We start from the raw sequence: 18641 nt of genomic DNA, 5'->3' as shown, positions 1-18641 counted from the left end.
TGCGGTCCTCTGCTCTGGGCACAGTATTCACCCCTGCTGTTTTATAGATCCGTGCTGGCAAACGATACTTTTTCTCAGGTTATACGGGGATTATGGCTGATTCCATTTCCACAATAATGAGGTGCTAATTTTCATCCACACAGGAGTCCTTATATGAGATATAACATCTGGTTTGGAAACTTAAGGCCAGGCCCTTCCAGAATTCTCCTGTTCAAGGCCAAATAGCTATAGTAGAAAGTATAACGTAGTGAAGGGTTCAGAGTGAGATTCAGTGGTTGATCGTCAGAAAAGAAAAGAAATGTATTTTAATGATGATAGCTGTGTTTATGGAATGTTTTGTTTCACATTATTAGTATGAGTGCTGTTAGTAGATTTTACTGGACAGAATATTAATGGGAAGTGTAAAATTGTTATTTGTTCCCCAGGACTGCTGATTTCATGGTGTGATGAAAATTTATGTCAAGTCCAGACTATTTTTTCTAGCAATAATCTCAATGTCATAAGTGTAGATGCTGGTGGTGAAACTTAAGCATGCATGTGAGCTGATAAGATAACAGATTAGATTCTCTATGGACTTTAGTTTGTTTGTTGATTTGCCTGGGGAATATTATTTCAAAGGGTAGACTGATCAGTTAGTTCATTATGATTGTCAAATGGTGTTTTGAAGGGCTAGCTGCATGTTGGTGAGTAGAGGAATAGATGTGAAATGCAGTTGTCACACAGTTGTTGGTTTCTCATGATAAACTCCTTTGCATCCTCCACCAGGTCTGTACCCCTGAAGAACAGTTCTGACACCATCCTTGTGGTGGGCGGGGTGCACTGGCTGGCTACTCATCATCTCAATGTGGTCAAACACTCACTAGAGAAGTAAGTATGTAACAAGTAAGCTCTAATTATGTATTTCCATATTTTCCAACTTCCTTTTTGATTGATTTACTGCAGATCACTCTCCTCGATAGACAGACAACCTTCAATATAATGTACCTGAAGTTTTTCCAATTACATCATCTCCTTGCTTCATGAACTGCAGCTGATTTTGAGCCATACAGCAGCAATATGTGTGTGATTTCCAGTTAAATATACGTCGCCCTTTGTTACAAATGTTAGGTAGATTGTGCTCATTAGGATTTTTGAATCTACACATTCTTAAACACTTAAAAGTGAAAAAATGTGGCTGATGAACTCGGTTGTGTTGCAGGGAGGGCCTGACAGGTGTGAGGGTCATCATGAAGAGCCTGGGATCTGGCTTCCACCTTCCTGTGGACGGCATCCATTGTCTCTCACAGGTAAACATGCAACCTTTAATGCTCAAGGGTGGATAATTGTCTTCAAGTTGCTCTAATTTTGAGAAAAGGCAGAGCATCATGGAGTCTGATGCACCTGTAGTACAATCTTCACGTCCTCCATGGGAGTTGAGCACCACACTTGTAGGGTTCATGGCTAGTGCTGGAAAAAGCAGTAGTGTCCAGATGAAAGTTGTGAGTTCAATCATCAGCAACCTTGCCTTGATTGTAACATTTGGGGTTTATAAGAGAAAGGCATTCATACTAATAGAAATGTATTATTTACCTACAGCAAGAGCAGCACAAGCTACTGGTGCACAACGCAGGCCTGAGCGACTTTGCCAGGCAGCTGGGGTTTGATGTTGTGGAAACCTTCAATGTCACTTTGCCGAGATACAAGGACTTCCTACAAGGAAAATGTGCTTGCCACTTTCACAAGGTGAGGGAGTCTTTTTGAATGTCATGCCCTGAGGGTGGGAGGGGAAGAATGAACGTCTGACATCATAAAAAATTAATATCCGACATGGCCAAAAAATGTTGTGTTGAGACAGTGCATACACCTGTACAGGTTTTGCATTGTCGGCTCTATTGAGCTCCATGGGAAGTATGGTACCTACATGTATGTTACATAGGCAGCTTCTTGTATTTCTACCCTGAATGTGGACCTTATCCGTGGTTCGTGCAGATAGACAGACTGCAGTAGTTAGCATGGTTTAGATCTGAATGTTTTCACCTCTAGGACAGGACTGACCTTCCTCTGCTAGGCAAGGTAATTTGTCGTGCCCCTCACAGAAAGGTGACAGAAACATAAACTGACAAGAAGGGCTTGGACTAAGCTGTATGACTTCACTCACCTCGCCTGGTGCCAACAGAAACAACATGCTGGTATTTAGGCATCATTAGTGAAATCTGCCACTGTTATTTTGTTATTTCAGTAGGGCTGGGGACTTGTCTCACTAACCTACTGAACCCAAGGCTTAAGAACTGACAGGAGATATTTTGTTTCGGGATTCCTTCCTCGGCCTTTTGTACTCCTGATATCCACAAAATGACAATCTGCTGAGATATCCCTGTTGACAGGACGCTGGGAAAAACAAAGATTTTCTGCTAACGTGACAATGATAGAAGACATGTGGAAGTCTGGATTGTCGCCTGCGTATTTTTGATTGCCGGTCGCTGACCAAGAACTTTGATGACAGAATACAGAACCTTAAAACTTCCTCGTGGAACTACATGTGGCATGGATCTTTAGGAGATCTTGACATTAGGTTGTTTATTTAACCATTGGATGAAAAAGGAGGTGCAACAGAAAGTTTGCAAGGACAAAATTTCACAAATTGCTAGTGCTCTCATGTACCTGTGTGTAGGGGCATGTACATGTATGGAACATTGTTAGAAAGCTATAGATACTTTTTAAACAGTGCCCCGTTTTATCTACAGGTGAGACAGGTAAGAGGAGAGCACACAGCAACAAACATCACAAAAAGAGAGACCCTACCCCCTCACAGACAGTATACCGACCCAGGAGGTGAGGAGGAGGATATGTATGGACCAGTCCACTACCATGTCGAGGGGGACATCAATGCTCTGTACTCAGAGATTCTCCTTAACAGAATATGCGAGCTTCCGAGATGATAGAAAGTTACGGGTGAGAAATAAAGGTATTATTTGTGGCAGGATCATGGACCAAACTTCCGAAAACAATCTCTGACAGAAATGGGTTTTTTATGTAGATGACACTATCATGATGAGAATGACTAGATGGAAATGACCAGTATATTGTCCTTTTACAGTATCCATTTTATGCGGAGAAAAGTTTGGGTATCCCCGAAAACAACCTTGGTGAAACAACTAATTTTAGTATACGCTAAGAAGCTATCATAACACCAATACAACGTCAAACAACAGACCACTATGGGTTTTCATACCAATATTAGAGTTCCTTTTGAAATGTTATGATTTCTGAAAATCCTATCACAATTATTGAAACACAGTCAAGCAGAAAGAAGTAATGACAAAAGAAATCAATATTGGAAGGTTTGGTCCATGTTCCTTGTGTGGCCATTGCATATTGGAGCTTGCTGAAGAAAGCTTTGGCTGCCATATGCAAAGTGTTATCCTTGCGAAATGCAGTGCATTCCACTTATGTAACATTACCTGTACTTATGTATATATGAAATACAGAACAATCGTGTACAGAATCTGTTATCTGAATTATATTAAGTCACATAACTTGTATATACAAGGCATAGAAAGCAATAATATATTTATGTTGCCTTAAATCTATCCTGAAGTTATTCTTAGTAGGTACATGTAGCAACATGAAGGCCTTTGTATGTTTAAAGCTCAGGGACATCATTCGATCAACATTGCCTTCAGTTTTCATTCATGACTAGTTGGCAGAGTAGTTGTTTCATACACATGTTCGTGTTAGTGAAAGTACTTATGTCTACTACAAACTACTGTTACATGTTTGCCATACTCAAGCAAAATGAAAAGTTACTTGTATATATATATCGTACCCCTTGAGGTATGCTCTAGACAAGGAAGTCTGTTGAAATGTTCTTAAATCGGTCAACACTAGTTCTAGTGACAAGTGAAATAAATCTGTGAAGGAGAGAAAGACTAGCAACCCTTCCCCCCATAAGACTACCTGCATGGTATCAAAATAGCAGCAAAATGTTGTATAAAAGAAAAACTATCTTAGCAGTGTCTCTACCACTGTACATGTGTCCGTCCATTTTTAGTATTGTTGATTCCATCCCAAAGTCTGTACAAATAAGTAGCATAAGCGTACATCCATTAGGAATCAATTCTGTAATATATCTTTTATATGTCTCTTAAAGCCTTGTCTGGTCTGGCTACAAGGGTGTAGTTACATGCACATCTCATAGCAAATGTCATATTTTGATCAGAAGACAATAGTCCCAGGTGTTTCGGAGGGACTAATATGGACATGTAAGCTGAAGAATTATGATTGCACTAGAGGATACAGTGACAGTATAGTCTTGAAATAAAGGTTCAGATGTACCTCAGAAATTTCAGGGACTTAAAGTGCCAAAAATGTATTAGAAGCAAATTTAAATGGATGGAAAGAGTTATTAGCAGATACTCAATGAAAATGTGGAAAATGCCTTTTCTTGGTAATTTTCCTTAGAATATGATCACTACAAAGTAGAGTCTAAGAGCGAAGACCATTGCAGATTGTACACTAGTACATGTATAGAATGCTACAGTTGTCCTATGTATAATCATGTACATATCATGACAGGTTACACAGATTGAAATATGTTTTTGTGAGGGGTGAATTTTCATACTCGATGTGCTTAACCTGGTCTTGATGCATAATGTGAAAAAATAGTGTTGTTTTTGTTTGTTACATTGCTGTCCTTCTTTTTCACAACATTTTGTCAGCTTAGCATTACTCCTTCAGTTTCCACAATATTTGCTTGTCGTTTGCAGAGATTGAACCTCACTTTTAAAACACAGTCTCATGGTAATATCATCATACATGTACCATTTCATGTGGCCAACAGAAAAAAATATGACATCTAAAAAAACTCAATCACCAAGTGGTTGGTATATTATGTGTAAGATCACTGCATTATGTTTGACATCAGCTTTTAAAACTAGCTACTACCAACACTGTGTTGTAATCACCATGCATTACTAATACTATACATTCTTTTGCCAAGATTATCAGATGGTGATCAATGACATAGATTTTAAACATAGATTTTAAATGTAGGCACAGGAAAGAACTGTATATTTATTGCAAAGCAGAGCTTTTAAAAAAGATCTTATATAGTGTTGTCGAATAAAAGCAAGAGTTGCTTATATGTGAATTACAACTGTCAAGTGTCAATCATTCATATCTCCTTTCTTACCCCTACTAGACTAATACTAGTAGTACCTTTTCCCCATTGACCTAAATACATACAACGGATGGTTGGGATCAAGGAAAATCTGTGTTCGTTTTTGAATTTGGAAAACAAAACCATGTACTGCCCAATCGCTGACGTTTGTAGGTTTTACTGATATGGTTCCTAATTGAGGTTACTATATCTAATATAAGTATGAACTTATGTCCGTGAATGATTTTTTTTTCCAATTTGGGGAAGGTGAAAAGTTTTGAATGATAGAAAAACTTTGTGCTCCTGTCAAATCCAGACTAGATAGGTCAGACATTGAGACAGGAATATGTCAAGAATGACTAGCATGGGGCTCTGGTGTGGTTCAGGGATGGACTAGGTCAGTTTATCAAAGGAGTGATGAAGAAGACTTAACAGGCTAGAGTCCAGCAAAGTGGATTGAGATTTTGTGAGAACGTTTAAAAGTTCAAGGCAAAAACAGGCAGTGTTTCGAGCCAAATATTACACGTTATACTACTAAAGAGAACGGGGCACCGTCCATATAGCACCCGGGAGCCAGTCGGCACAAGAAAGGGATGAAGATGTCATACCTGTTGTGTGGCTGTCAGCCACGTCCTGTGCCTGCTGGGTGACAAATACGAGGCTAACTTCAGTCCGGTCGCGGTCAGGTTCTCTGCAGAGGACATTTGGTGTACCAGCTGTTTTCAACTAATTTGTCATTCCCAAGCTCAGGGACACAAGAAAGTCTTGCCCGGCAAAACATTGGGGTTCCGGGCGGCACCGGTCTTCAGGGGGACCTGGGGGGCGAGGGCTGGGCCCGGCAGGTAGACCCCGTCCGGAACGGGGATTAGCAGAAACCTGGCGGCGTCCAGTCATCTGTGGTACTGTGGGGAATGAGGAGGAGGTGTCGGGGCGGTAGGGACCTGAGGTTCTGATACTGTAACTTAATCGTTTGCCAACTTTATCAATGTCAAGATAAACGTCACAGACATGGTGGTTGAAGAAGATGTATTGACAATAACAAGAAAATAAATTCATTCGCACTATATTTGGAATAGGAGGTTGCTACGAGCGATCGCGATGATGCCATGGTGATACAATGACAGGCAAAGATCACGTGGAACGCAAACGATTGATTTACATGTTGATAGAAAATTTGATTGCTAATTAATTTTGCGTCATTTTGCCTACCTGTCGTCGAATACCTCGGATGTAAACAAAAACAACTGTGATCGCTTCTATCCCCTTGTTTTCGTGGTTCTATATAATATTTTGAACGCATACGGGGCACTGATGTCAGCGCTGCAGCCGTGTTCTAGCTACATGGAAATGTATTCTGTCAGATCGCTATCAGGTCATGCCAAATGTCTCACAACTTGAATCATTCATGCCATGTCCTCGCACACCAGCGGTGACTTACAGAGACAGGTGCATTGTACGGGTGCGAAATTTTGTGGACTGTCGGCGCCTCTTCCTTGAGTTCGTCGCTGCCGTAACGTCGGGAGAAAGTTTTATCCTCGAGACAAATTAAATCTCAACCCCTTATTCTGGGTAAGTAATATTTCCCTTCACAAAAGAAGCTTTCCCTCCTGTCTGTTTTATACCTGTTGCCCCAACTTTATTCGGCTTAGAAGTCGAGTAAAATCTTAGAAGTTGGGTCAAATCTGGTGAAATTCGAGAAAACGACATGAAGTTGGCGTGAAATGTTTCTTTATCGGAAATAGACGTCATTTTCCTACCTCCTTGAAACACCAGTGCAAAGGGCATAGCCACCACGTAGTCTCTATCGGACTCCTTGAGTTGCCGAAAATAAAGTAAGAATTGGCCAAATAGTGAGACTGGTTCGCCAGAGGAATTAACTGGCCATGGACTGGAGTTACTTCATTTTGGCAACATTTTGCTATTCAAAGCTATCAGCCACACGAGTTATCAGTCTGATAGAGAGTGTCTATTTGAAGGTTCAATGAAAGATAATGATGAGCAGCTCAATATTGTACTGTGTACATTGTATATTCTGATTTCTGACCCTGATTCTGACTTCACCTCCCTGATATGACACAGCATGGTACGACAGCTATGGGAGGACCGAATACGGGGGGGATTACGTTCAACCCAGGACGCCATCGCGAAGAATGCCAGTGCATCTCTCCGAAGATGTTATCTTGTGAGTAATTATGATAGATGATGATGAATGACACCCATCGGCTCGTCAGTGGCACTGCTGTCATATTGTTTTCCAGACGGACGGTTTCTGCTTTGATATGTCTGTTCTTGCGCTATGTGAAAAATGTGCCCTATCGCATAGGCGCCCTGATGGCTTTATATGTAGAAGTACTACAACTGCCATTATCTACATTATTCAATCAGTGCTTATCTCTCCCTTCGATAAAGTAATCATCGGGTGCCGAGGAGATCGTACATTCTTTCAGTTTGCTGCCGCAGTTCGAACCTGTTTCACGAAGTGCGCTTGAATCAGAAGAACCAAGCAGCGTGTTCTTTGGCGACCATTGCGTCTTGGCGCGTCGACTGCAGTTTTTGCCGCGGACATGTTTTACGGTTACTTCATTGTCTACTCTTACCTAATAGATCACTTCGACGAACGTTTTCTTGACTATTTTTTAGTTTCATTTCTTTTAGAAAGACAATTGACTGTATTCCTAGGTGTTTGTCATTACCAACTTCATACCCTCTAATTATAGTGGATAATGGAATACCCATTTTGTCCGTTAGATTTATCATTTATTAGCTTCAATGTTTGAAACAACTTCAAATGCATGCATGCCTTGTTCGCAAATTTCTTTACGGTACCTTTGTACAAAGCCAACGATATAACAGGGTTGCAGAAAAGCTCACAATAAGACAGGATAACATGTACATGTGGTCAATGCAGTGGTACTAACTTTTCTCAGCCATATTTCTGTTGTAAGCTGATATTCAGCTTATAACATTTCAGCAGCAGCAACACTGTTTAGGATCGGAATGGTTTTCCTACCTGCTTCCCGCTCAACGGACGGCACTCCTTTCTCCACGCTGGTCCTACATGCTTTGGCAAGAAGAAATTCTCGTTGTCCAGCAGCTCGGTTCGGCATCATAAGATTCCTGTGCCTTTTTTTGTCAACTGGTACTTCTTTTCCTCGACCTGCCACTTTCATTATTATCAGTGAACTTTGGAAGACCGTGAATTCTTGACACTGAACTTCGCGATAGAACATTGACCACTGTGACACCTTCATAAAGGCAGAAGTGTCTCCGACCTGAGGCAGGTTGAGACAGTGTTAGAAAGTGTCGGTTCGATGCTGTCTGGTCATCCCCTCACCCAGACAGCGTAGGTAGTTAGTACAAAGGGACACCCTGGTGCAGTGTTAGCCCATTTATCTTCTGCGTCTCCCCCTCCTTGCCCGAACCCCCGCTAACCCCCAGGGACCGTGCTCAGCTGATGGACATGCAAGGTGTACAAATAAGATGCAAAATCACGATAGCTTGACTCTAACAGCTGTGAATGATGGGACAAACGTGCCGTTTAAATGCACTGTAAACCAATGAAAAACTATCAGAGTACTATTTTAGCTATAAGCTGTTTCAAATATCTACTGAATAGGTATCCTATGCCGAGATGTCCCAAAAGAACATTTCGTTTCACCAATTTCACAGCTCTACCCTCATCAATGATGTTAGTGTGGATACCCAGTGTAGCAGAACGGCTGACTGCATGGGTTGCCTACACATCGTCAAACTCCGGTCATGCTAAAAAGTAGCCGGCCTGGATGAGTCCTGGATGCCAGGCAATCTCTATAATATGATTATCTACGATAGATATTGGGGGTCTGGCCTCCATGCAAGCTGAAGAGCTGTCCTGTTCCAGTGCAGTTCGTCATGCTGCGTCTGGTTTTCTTTCCGTTTCCAGAACGAGAGAAGGAAGATTACTCAGGAGATCGTCGCTGTTATTTCTGTAGTCACAGCAGCCGAAGTCGCTTGACCTTTGAGAGTCAGAATGCCCAGAGGGTTCTCTCGATCTTCCGGACTGTTTTCACTAGTAGTCCTCTTAGCCCTCCTAATAGTTACAATTCAAATAAATATGTTGTCTTGGGAAGCTCTACTATAGGACCTACATCCCTCAGGATGGCATTTACTGCTATGTTAGTTCCATTTGAGACTGTCTATTTGCTTTCGATTCGAGAGCTTGGAAACATCAGAATCTGGTAATCTGGCAGCTCTTGCACAGTGCAACTACTGTAGCGTCAGCGTGTCCGGGCAGCCACAACCACGCTCTTCAGAGACTAGTACCCAGAAGATTCTACAGAGTTCAGTTTCAACGCAACGGAGACCAGCCTAATGAATATGAAAATGTCTACGTAGATAGCAATCAGCAACAATAATAACTTCAGACTGAAGTTTTGACAATGCCTATCAATACGGATGCCGTTTATTGAAGACGCACCCACCTCATTCACTTTTCATTAGAAGATGAGGGCAATATAGATCTAGCTAGCTACACACTTGCTTTGGAATGAGCGAATCTGGAAGAATTTACGTTATTGATTAATCTTTCGTACTGGAAACATGTTTCAATTTGGTTGCCCCGCCCTTTTCATTCGGCAAGGGGCAGTAACAGGCAGTAACAGCAATGGCAGACACACCTACCATAAGATACTAATTAATTATGATTTCTCATTTTAGAATAATGCATATCAGTCAACCATCTGTCGTCCATGTACTAATACAGCCGTGGAACACAGTGATGATGACGCTGAAATATCGAGCTACAATATTGATGATGAGACGGTATCAAACATCCACTGTTCCGGCAGGAGACATATCTGTGCCATCCTTAGCCGCAGATGTTCTGACACGTCAGTGCATATCGGTCACAGTGAACCATATGAACCACATACAGCGCTCTGACCGGTTCACATGGGGCCGTACTACTAATGATCACTAATCATAATCCTCTCCTCTATCTGATGGGCCTTCCAAGGCGCTCTGCTGGATGCATCACTTCGTTAGAGCTACTTTCCCGCGCCAATGTGTTGTGTTTTCCCTCAGTTTTCTCCATCCTGACAACCGTGTCAAAGGCGCCCGACCAATCGAGCTGACATCTCTCCACACTGCCCTAACTAGGCAGCCATTAGCTCCGGTTTCAACATATGGTCATGCAAAAGGTTCATAACCTACCGGTGAAAACACTCCCAAATTAATGAAGGTCTTCACGGGATGTGCCCACGGTTACCTTACCCGGCCACTGCCAGTTGCTCGGTGAAGATTACATTACAAGTTCAAGGAGGTCGATTCATTACCAACGAGCAATGACTATTTGTTGACATGGCCAACTGCTGACTGCACATCTAGATGGTCTAGTGCATAAACTACTCTAACACAATTATTGGCAAAATCAACGGTCCTGATCACACCTATTTCTGCGACGCCCCTCCACTACAGATTTCGCTTCTCTAGAGATCACGGCCGCGGCCTGGGCATCAGATGTGATGACTGGCGTTATCTAGAACATGTAGCCTAGAGAGTAGAGAGTCCAGTCTAGTTAGATTCCCCGCCAACAGTCGGAAGTACACGAAAGCTAACCTGAGGACTGGACCCCTAGAATAGGTGGTTAGGACGGTCAGAACTATCTGATGTAAAAACAAACGTTCGGTCGTTGACGTGACCATAGGTACCATCCTGTTGAGAGCAACTACTAGCCCCCTACAGTATATTCGCTATGATATTGGGTGTGAGGCTGTGAGCGAATAGAGGATAGAGGGGGCGTAAACTCAACACCATGTACGGGGGAGCCCCACAAACTGATTTTCATACCAACGACAGCCGTCGTTTCTAATGGCATTATCGACTTCAAACGGAACATGCCGGAACCAAACATTTATCCATTATGATCTGCATCCGCATACTATGATCTGCCTTCTGGTGACATGTATTAGCAGTCGTTCTTTTTCCGGGGGTTGTTTCCTAAAGTAGGCATGGTTCCGGTCGGACTTGTTCGATCGATGTGTTGACAATGGAAGGGGCGCACCCATGGCCCGGGGCTGATGTAGGTGATCGAAAAGTCGTCAGCTTTACCGGTCACTTTTTGACAATTGGTCAGAGATGCGCGTGGCATGACGAAGACTAATGTGATTGTGTTACAACAACATCATTACTTCTGCCTAATTTAACCCGGGTCTAGATGCGCAGGAAGACACAGAAAATCGTGTCTGGGTCTTCGACGCCGACCAATGTCTATAGAATTGGGCAATAATATTCAGGATAAGGGACCCATGCCCAACCCCGGCCATTTGAACATGGGTGTGAATTGGCCTAACTAACTAGCTATCCATTCACATCTGGCACATTTTCACTTGCTTTATCCGCTTATCCCTGATTGCACAGATCAAGAGAGATAGTCTCTCTCGGAGTGCATGTGATAGCGTGGCTAAGCCATGCTGAAGAAACTCAACCTGTGCGCCACTGCACCACGTGACCACTGATGACGCACCGCTGCCGACCTATCAAGGCGCTCCTTGCATCCACCTGTCGGCCATCCGTCAGGAGTCGTCCAATGGAGACGGGCCGGTGGAGTGCTGCCCTGCGGCGCAACATTTTCATGAATAATGCGGACTGGAGTCGCCTGGCAGAACGCAGAGTAATAGTGAGAGGGGGCTGATTTCACGTGTTGGCGGTCTGGCAGGGATTTGCAGCGAACTCATCCCAAGGAATCATCGGCCCTGGACGCGAGGATGGCCCGAAACGGGCGGAGGCGGCTCTCGCGCCTATTTATGGAGTTGCTGATTCTAGCCGTGCTCTTTCCAGGCAGAAGTTTCGCCAACTTAATGTGAGTATATGTGTTAAGTCGAAACGGATCGTTGCTTGCATCGTATATATTGCGACCTATTGCCCACCGATAGCGTCCCAACCCTGTTCCTGGAGCTTCATGTGTTTGCTATCCTTTTTAACTTGCTTGGCAAACTATGTCACCTTGTCAGAGTCTCGTCCTGCCACACGCCTTACCTGTGCCGAACACTTCTGTGGCACGTAGACGGGCGAAGACCACACGGTTTGTAGTTTAGACACGTTGACAGTCCGGTGAATCTTGGTCTCGTTTTCTCCAGGTTGCTGAGTTTATCGTCCGTGGGGTCGAGCCGGTCCGGGCGGAGCGTCTCATGCGGAACCGCACCAGGACTCATCGGGAGACAGAAGCGCTTGTGCCGAAAATATTCCCATGCGGTGCCCTCGATTATGGACGGGGCTAATAAAGCCCTGGGAGAGTGTCGAGCGCAGTTTAGCCAGGAGAGATGGAACTGTTCCACTCGCGGAGGCACGCAGACCTTCGAATCCTTCCTCGGCAAGGGTGAGTGGGTCTTACTTGTCCTACCACATACATTACCTCACTACCAGCAGGGCACAGCGCGTAGTACCAGTAGTATTCGGGAGGGCAGCGGTTTGTTTGCTTTTCCCGTCAGGTATATTGATTTTAAAAGTACTGCAGGGAGACGGAAGTAGTCAGCGCATCGGTGATCAATGTTGTGAAGTTGCTGTGTGTATGCCAACTCATCAATCATCTTTACACTACCTCTGGCAGGTTCGTCTGCTCATCCGTTTAACCAAGTCCTTTCCTGTCGCTACCCTGTTAACCACATATTACACTCTTTTATTTGAAAGTTAAAAACATCTTGCAGAAGTGGTCGTAGGGCATGTAATTGTAAAGATTTTTGCCTGACACGACGTCTGTGAAGTTAGCACACTTTCGGTCTTTCTGTGGGAGAGCGAGCCCGGCGTGACCAAGGGCGCGTAATGTTTATTCGTCGTGTGGAGCGCACCAAACCGCGAGGCAAGATCAAATGGAGAAAGTTCATACACAACAGACACGAGGTCAGCTAAGGAGGACAGTGAAACTCTCACCCTGTCATACTCATCCCGGCGGTGAACGGCCCGAATGACTGATGACACGGCTATGCGTGTTTACATTTCATGTTCGGCCTAAACTTCCCAGGCGCGCTCTCCCAACCTGATTTTTTATGAGAACCAGACCTGGGAGTGGAGATGAGGGTGGTTCGTTTTGTGGGATCGAGGGGATTTATTGGTTTAGCCCGGTCCGAGCTGTCACGCTGCGGCCAGTAGAGTGGACAAGGCTGCTTTGCATTTACAATCATAGTGTTCTGGACTTCACTGAAATCTGTTTTCCATTCGTTAAAACATTATGAAAGTGTTATTACGGAGAGTAGTCAATATATTCTTCCTCTTGCACCATGCGTTGCTCATGATAGTCTTTCAAAGCTCTGTTATCATGGTTATGATCGTGTGTACATGGTGTAAGGACGGTGTTTTTTGTTACAACTGAATAGTTCGGTGTGAAAGAACTTCCACCAGGCTATGTAGTACCAGCGTCTTTTGACAGGCGTAACAAGAGGGGGTCTTATAGGCTTGATGCTCAACATGCGTGTAGCGTTATCGCGGGTTACCCCGTGAAAAGGGACTGTTTTCACTTCAGATGGGGCGGCGGGAGGAATACACCTGGAATGCAGATAGAGCTGGGGTTGAAAGTTTGTCGGTGTAATTTGTATTCCACATCAGGGAATTTCGGAGCGAATTGGACCAATTGACCGGCGAGGCCGTGATTGACAGCTCTGGGGCGGGGAGACATCGCGCCTTGAATTGATTTAATTCGGTCGGTTCTTCTGTGCCCCAGCAGGCCCAGGAAAAAAGGGGATCTTCAGTTTGGGATGTAACTCGTTAGTGGAAGGGGAAAGTCCGCTCTAATCGGACCAGCCTGCTTGTCTCATCAGAAGAACCCAAACCTCCCTCTTTGCTTCGTTGGATACATTTCCATGAATTATGGCCGATTCATCATTTGCGATCATTTCTTGCTTCCTTCTGCTCCTCTGACAGCGTCTATACACCCACAGTTCTTGTAGAGTTAATATTTACCAAAACAATGTCCTGACCCAAAAACCCCTGTTTTCCTTCGACGCTTCAGTCTAACAGTAACACTGCCTGGATACTGTATTCCCAGATGTGTGTTCTTTGTTTTGCGGTTCCTTACATCCACTGGCGTACCTCTCCTCTCGTGAACCGCCAGTTTCTGTCCCCGCGCCGCCCTGACAAACACACTCCGCATAGCTCAACATTCTCCCGCCAAGTGTCAGCTAAGGGCCGCATTCCTGATCACCTGTTACCTACACGTATCTCACCTATCCGCCAGATTAGCCTTTCATTCTTACGTGACACTACTTGTCCTCTGTCTCTGAGTGGCTGTGTCGTCTTGTGACAGACAGTCTTGTTTACGTCACGGCTTAGTGGAGGTTATGACTATCACCTTTACGGAGTCACGTTGCATGGGATGTTTTAGGACAGGAGAGCACACAGTAGTGATACATTGTGTGACATTGTGCAATGTTCATGCGTCAGCAACTGTGATTTATGATAGTCAAGACCACACGGCAACTTTTGTATTTCATCAGGCCAATTAGATGTTACAACTCCGTATAGATACAATCGAAGTAACAAATGATAATAAAAATGCCCCCGTTATTTTCGCATCGAGTGTTATAGAGACCATTAAACATGTCCGTTCCTCCCAGCCATATCGTTATAAGAAGATCCATGGTATCTATGAGATAAAATGCTAACGTTTTCATCTCTGTTCTCGGTGTTCTCCCAATCGGATGACACTCTACAGGCACGAGAGAGACGGCCTTCATCTACGCCATCACCAGTGCGGCGGTCGTACATGCCATAACTCAGTCCTGCTCGGCCGGGAACCTTACGGATTGCTCGTGTGGACGTGTTACGGGCGATTCCGACACCCTCCCCGCCAGGGGGAGCGACTTGGAGGGGTGGAAGTGGGGAGGGTGCTCCGACGACATCGTCTTCGGGATGGAGTTTAGCAAGCGGTTTGTGGACGCGGCGGATTCCCGGGGGAGGAAAAAGAGAAGTCGGAACATTCGGAGCATGATGAACCTCCACAACAACGAGGTGGGAAGAAAGGTGAGTCTTTTTCTTCTTCGTCTACGTGCCAAACCTCAGTATGTTGAGGGCTCAGGCACGGGGTAAGGGTTTCAGATGGCTATTCTTGATATCCCCGATGTCTGTATGAATCCGCGTTACCTAAGACGATTTCTCTGGAACATCCGCTTTCTTCGAGTTTCTGTGTTTGCCCAGCCTAAAGATTATCCCGATTTCAGACAGGTAAGAAGCCCCTTCCCCCTCCCCGTGTCAACAAACAATCCGCGCCACCTGAGCGGACGGTGTCAAAACCTGCCAGCTTTTACACAAACAACTCTAACACCTGTCTGTCGCACCGCGCATTGTGGGGAATAAACACGTGTCCGTCTGACCACACATTGACACAGCTAGCCATATATCACCTGTATATACAAAACTCGAAACATGCAATGCAACAGATAGTGGTTTAACACCTTGCGTGACAAAGTATGCAGATGCGCCGGAAATGTGGTAACATCCGTTATCACCTTCCCTCCCCCTCCCCGCATGGTGCACCACGGTCATTATCACTCACATTACACAATATGCCTCATAAGCATAAAGAACTAGTTTCTACAAAACGCGTCTTTTGTCTAATTATAGCCTAAAGTTTGTAGGACGTACAGTAATTTAAAACTAAAAGCGTTTCCCGTTTCTACAGATGTTTGTTGTCATATCTTTTCGGGCTGACTCAAGCTCAAAGACAAGCACTTAGAAACAAAGCGGTATCTTCCTGACACCAACAAAACTTTGTCAACGGCAAGATGCTGCTTCGGAGGAAGGGGCGAACTGTCCGCTGGCCTGTGTGTCATTTCATTCCGTCTTGTCTCGTATAAATCTGCTTCTGTTGACCCCGACTGATCCTCGGAACTTCACCCGTTCATAACACAGATATCACCACCAGAAACATAGATATCAGCTGTCTCCTACATATCAAATCGCGGTATTGTCCTAGCGGGGATGCTGTACGTCCTGAGTCCGGGCTAACCGTCTGGGTACCGGTCGGGAGGGGGCCGTCACATCACCCGCCCGGTATGGGGCTCGGCCTGACGGGGCGGAGGATTCGTGCTGGCTATTTAGGAAGGTGTCAAAGGGGCTGGACCATATGTACATTTCATTGAGTACTTGACAATTGTTACCTAGTCCATAAACGAGTGGGTTTGAGGATCTAGTTGTGATGGAGATCTCCATAGACAAGATAACGATCTAGATTGGACTGAAATTATCCTTAGATTACTTAAGTTAAACAAACCAGGTATCATTAAACCTCCCTGGTTTCACTGACTTTCTGTCTTTGATACCTCTGATGATCTCTGATGTGTTCCAAACGTACACGACTGGAGGGTCTTTGAAGTCCTTTCTTTGAAAACTTGTTTTTTTAGGACGAAGACGATAATGACAATGTGTTTGTCATTATCAGGGCCATGAAGAGGAATGAGCCGAGAAATTCTCATTGAACTGTCCTGTTGTCAGGGGATCTCTGTGCGCGGGAGGAGGCGCTGATGGATCCACAGTTGCACGTCTACGTCACTTCCGGTTCAGGTGCACAGATGGTGCGAGGGGGACATCCTGGTCATATGTATAGATTTGTGGGGAACGTTTGATATTGTTTCAGAGTTTTGAGGATGCCCTTGGAGCCTTCGGACGGAGATGGATATTAGTGTCCATTTAGATAATGTTGACAAAGTCTCTAAGGCTTGACATGACGGATGACTCGTTTAATTTGGTCTGAGTCATCAATTTGGGAAAGACGCCACAGAGCTTCAAGCCGACGTCTGTTATCATAAACATTTATGGAAAAAAGGGAATCGTGTGATGCAATGATAAGATTGCAACATTTAACGTTTAAAACAGTATTTTGGACACAACGTGGGGTGCTGAAATCGATGACATTAGCTATCTGACAACAAATTTACTGAGACTCGACATAGCTTCATCATTCGACTCCTTCTGTTCATACTTCATACAGTTCGATGAAGTGACTACTTGTATTTCGATATCGATCACCATGTTCTTGATTGTGTTCCACCCTATCTTTAATGTTTTGTGGACGGTCTTAAAATTTTACCTCCTATATCATTGGTGTGGGAGGGTTCTGATGTCCCGATCTGGGGATTGATGTGATTTCCTGTAGTCTTTTTATGTTGATGGGATCCTCCTGGCTACTTCGGATCTATTCCTCACTTAAACTTCCCCCTACACCCTCCTGTTGAGTCTTGTATGTGAGAACACACCGTGCGATACTTCTTCACCTGATTGATGTGGCCCGACACCGCGAACTTGTGGATGGCCGCCCGGATAGTACAAACCGTACTAACCCAAACAACCCGTTAAACCCTTCCTGGTGCGGGGCTTGAACTGTGTGACTCTTTACCTTAGGAAAGTGTCCGATATTTACCTTAGCGACTGGAAGGTTTGGATTCAGGCTTATTTGTCGAACAGAAGACCGTGTGGGTAGAAGCGTTCTTACAAGTTACGTGCCGACCCGCATTACAGACAGGGTCTTCGGTCTGACGAGGGGTAAGTAGAGCGACAAGAAATCAATTAGAAACCACTTTTTCCTAACCCCAATTATTTGCCCGACTCATTACCGCAATAAACGAAAGGCTCACAGACCCAGTCGTCAGGCGGGACAAATAAGTAGGGATTTGTAAAGACCACGTGAGGAGAGCGAGCGTCCTTCCCTTTTCTTGGACACAAAAGTGGTGTGCTTAGATCGATGACGTTGCTGTAGGTGCGGACCTGGTCGGTATGGGAGAAGTGTGCAATGTCAACATGTCGGCCGTTTACTTAGCTTCACCTGAGTACATCCAGTACATTCTGAGACCTCGTGTTTCACATTTGGAGCCAATTGAGTAGAAACAAGAGTTTGTGAGTGGGAGGGAGAAGCGTCTAAATGCCGACCAGTGTTTGTATATCCTTTGATCGACAGGCGTTCGGAGTCACCACCCTCTTGTTGCCGTCCAACTTTGCTGAAGTTTGACCGAGTTTTGCCCTCCGTGAAGCTGAGGCGGACTTGGCGTGTCTGAATCTCGGGCCGACCCAGACATTCTGGTGTCTAATTGGGTGGGTGAAACTTGACCGATGCGGGCGGGAGAGATTGCGGCCTTTCCAGCTTAGCTAATGAGAAATCCATGCCACCGTCCCGGGCGGAGAGAACCCAGGGCCCCGTCGCGACAGCCAGCCGAGCCTCACCGTGACTCTGGGCGGGGCGACGGTGACTCTGGCCCAAGAACACTGCCTGAAACTAATTTGTTGCATACTCACTCAAAAACGTGCTTACTTTCGGTAGATTTGCCCTCAATGCTTGGCGTCTAGTAGGAAGGGGGAGGGCGTTGGGTAAAATAAGTCCGAATAAGTCTTACCAATTTTCTTGGTATTGTAACGTAAATAAACAGACGAATAACCAAATATTGAATTGAATTAAAGTAGATTACATATCCTTCCCGGGATTAAGCTGTATCAACTACAATAGACTCCTATCTGAGAGATAAGAATCTATCGTGTAGGGTTTGTT

The 18641-nt window shown here is 44.6% G+C and overlaps 2 protein-coding genes and 1 long non-coding RNA gene across 7 annotated transcripts in view; 2 read left to right on the top strand and 1 right to left on the bottom strand.

Annotated features, from left to right (window-relative positions):
- LOC136435346 (cadherin-like and PC-esterase domain-containing protein 1) overlaps positions 1-5128 on the top strand; it is a 39417-nt gene extending 34289 nt beyond the window's left edge. For all 4 annotated transcript variants that reach the window (XM_066428780.1, XM_066428778.1, XM_066428779.1 and 1 more), the window contains 4 exons: positions 766-867; positions 1199-1286; positions 1576-1722; positions 2724-5128. In XM_066428780.1, coding sequence (XP_066284877.1) covers positions 766-867; positions 1199-1286; positions 1576-1722; positions 2724-2918 — 532 coding nt within the window. In that variant the 3' untranslated portion in view covers positions 2919-5128. The remainder of the gene's footprint in view (positions 1-765; positions 868-1198; positions 1287-1575; positions 1723-2723) is intronic.
- The window catches only part of LOC136435349 (uncharacterized), a 38357-nt gene extending 29835 nt beyond the window's left edge, over positions 1-8522 (bottom strand). The window contains exons 1-2 of one of the 2 annotated variants that reach the window (XR_010755830.1): positions 8148-8522; positions 5746-6039 (exon numbers count right to left, since the gene is read on the bottom strand). This is a non-coding gene — a long non-coding RNA (uncharacterized lncRNA). Of the gene's footprint in view, positions 1-5745; positions 6221-8147 lie in introns of those variants that run through there. The other variant, XR_010755829.1, reaches the window with a different exon arrangement.
- Positions 8523-11736: 3214 nt separating this feature from the next.
- LOC136435348 (protein Wnt-16-like) overlaps positions 11737-18641 on the top strand; it is a 34121-nt gene continuing 27216 nt past the window's right edge. The window contains exons 1-3 of the mRNA XM_066428782.1: positions 11737-11975; positions 12253-12491; positions 14820-15127. Of these exons, the coding sequence (XP_066284879.1) occupies positions 11881-11975; positions 12253-12491; positions 14820-15127 (642 nt within the window). The 5' untranslated portion in view covers positions 11737-11880. The remainder of the gene's footprint in view (positions 11976-12252; positions 12492-14819; positions 15128-18641) is intronic.

The sequence above is a fragment of the Branchiostoma lanceolatum genome, chromosome 5 (assembly GCF_035083965.1).
Source record: "Branchiostoma lanceolatum isolate klBraLanc5 chromosome 5, klBraLanc5.hap2, whole genome shotgun sequence".
Classification (NCBI taxonomy): Eukaryota; Metazoa; Chordata; class Leptocardii; order Amphioxiformes; family Branchiostomatidae; genus Branchiostoma; species Branchiostoma lanceolatum.
This window is presented reverse-complemented; position numbering and strand designations above follow the sequence as displayed.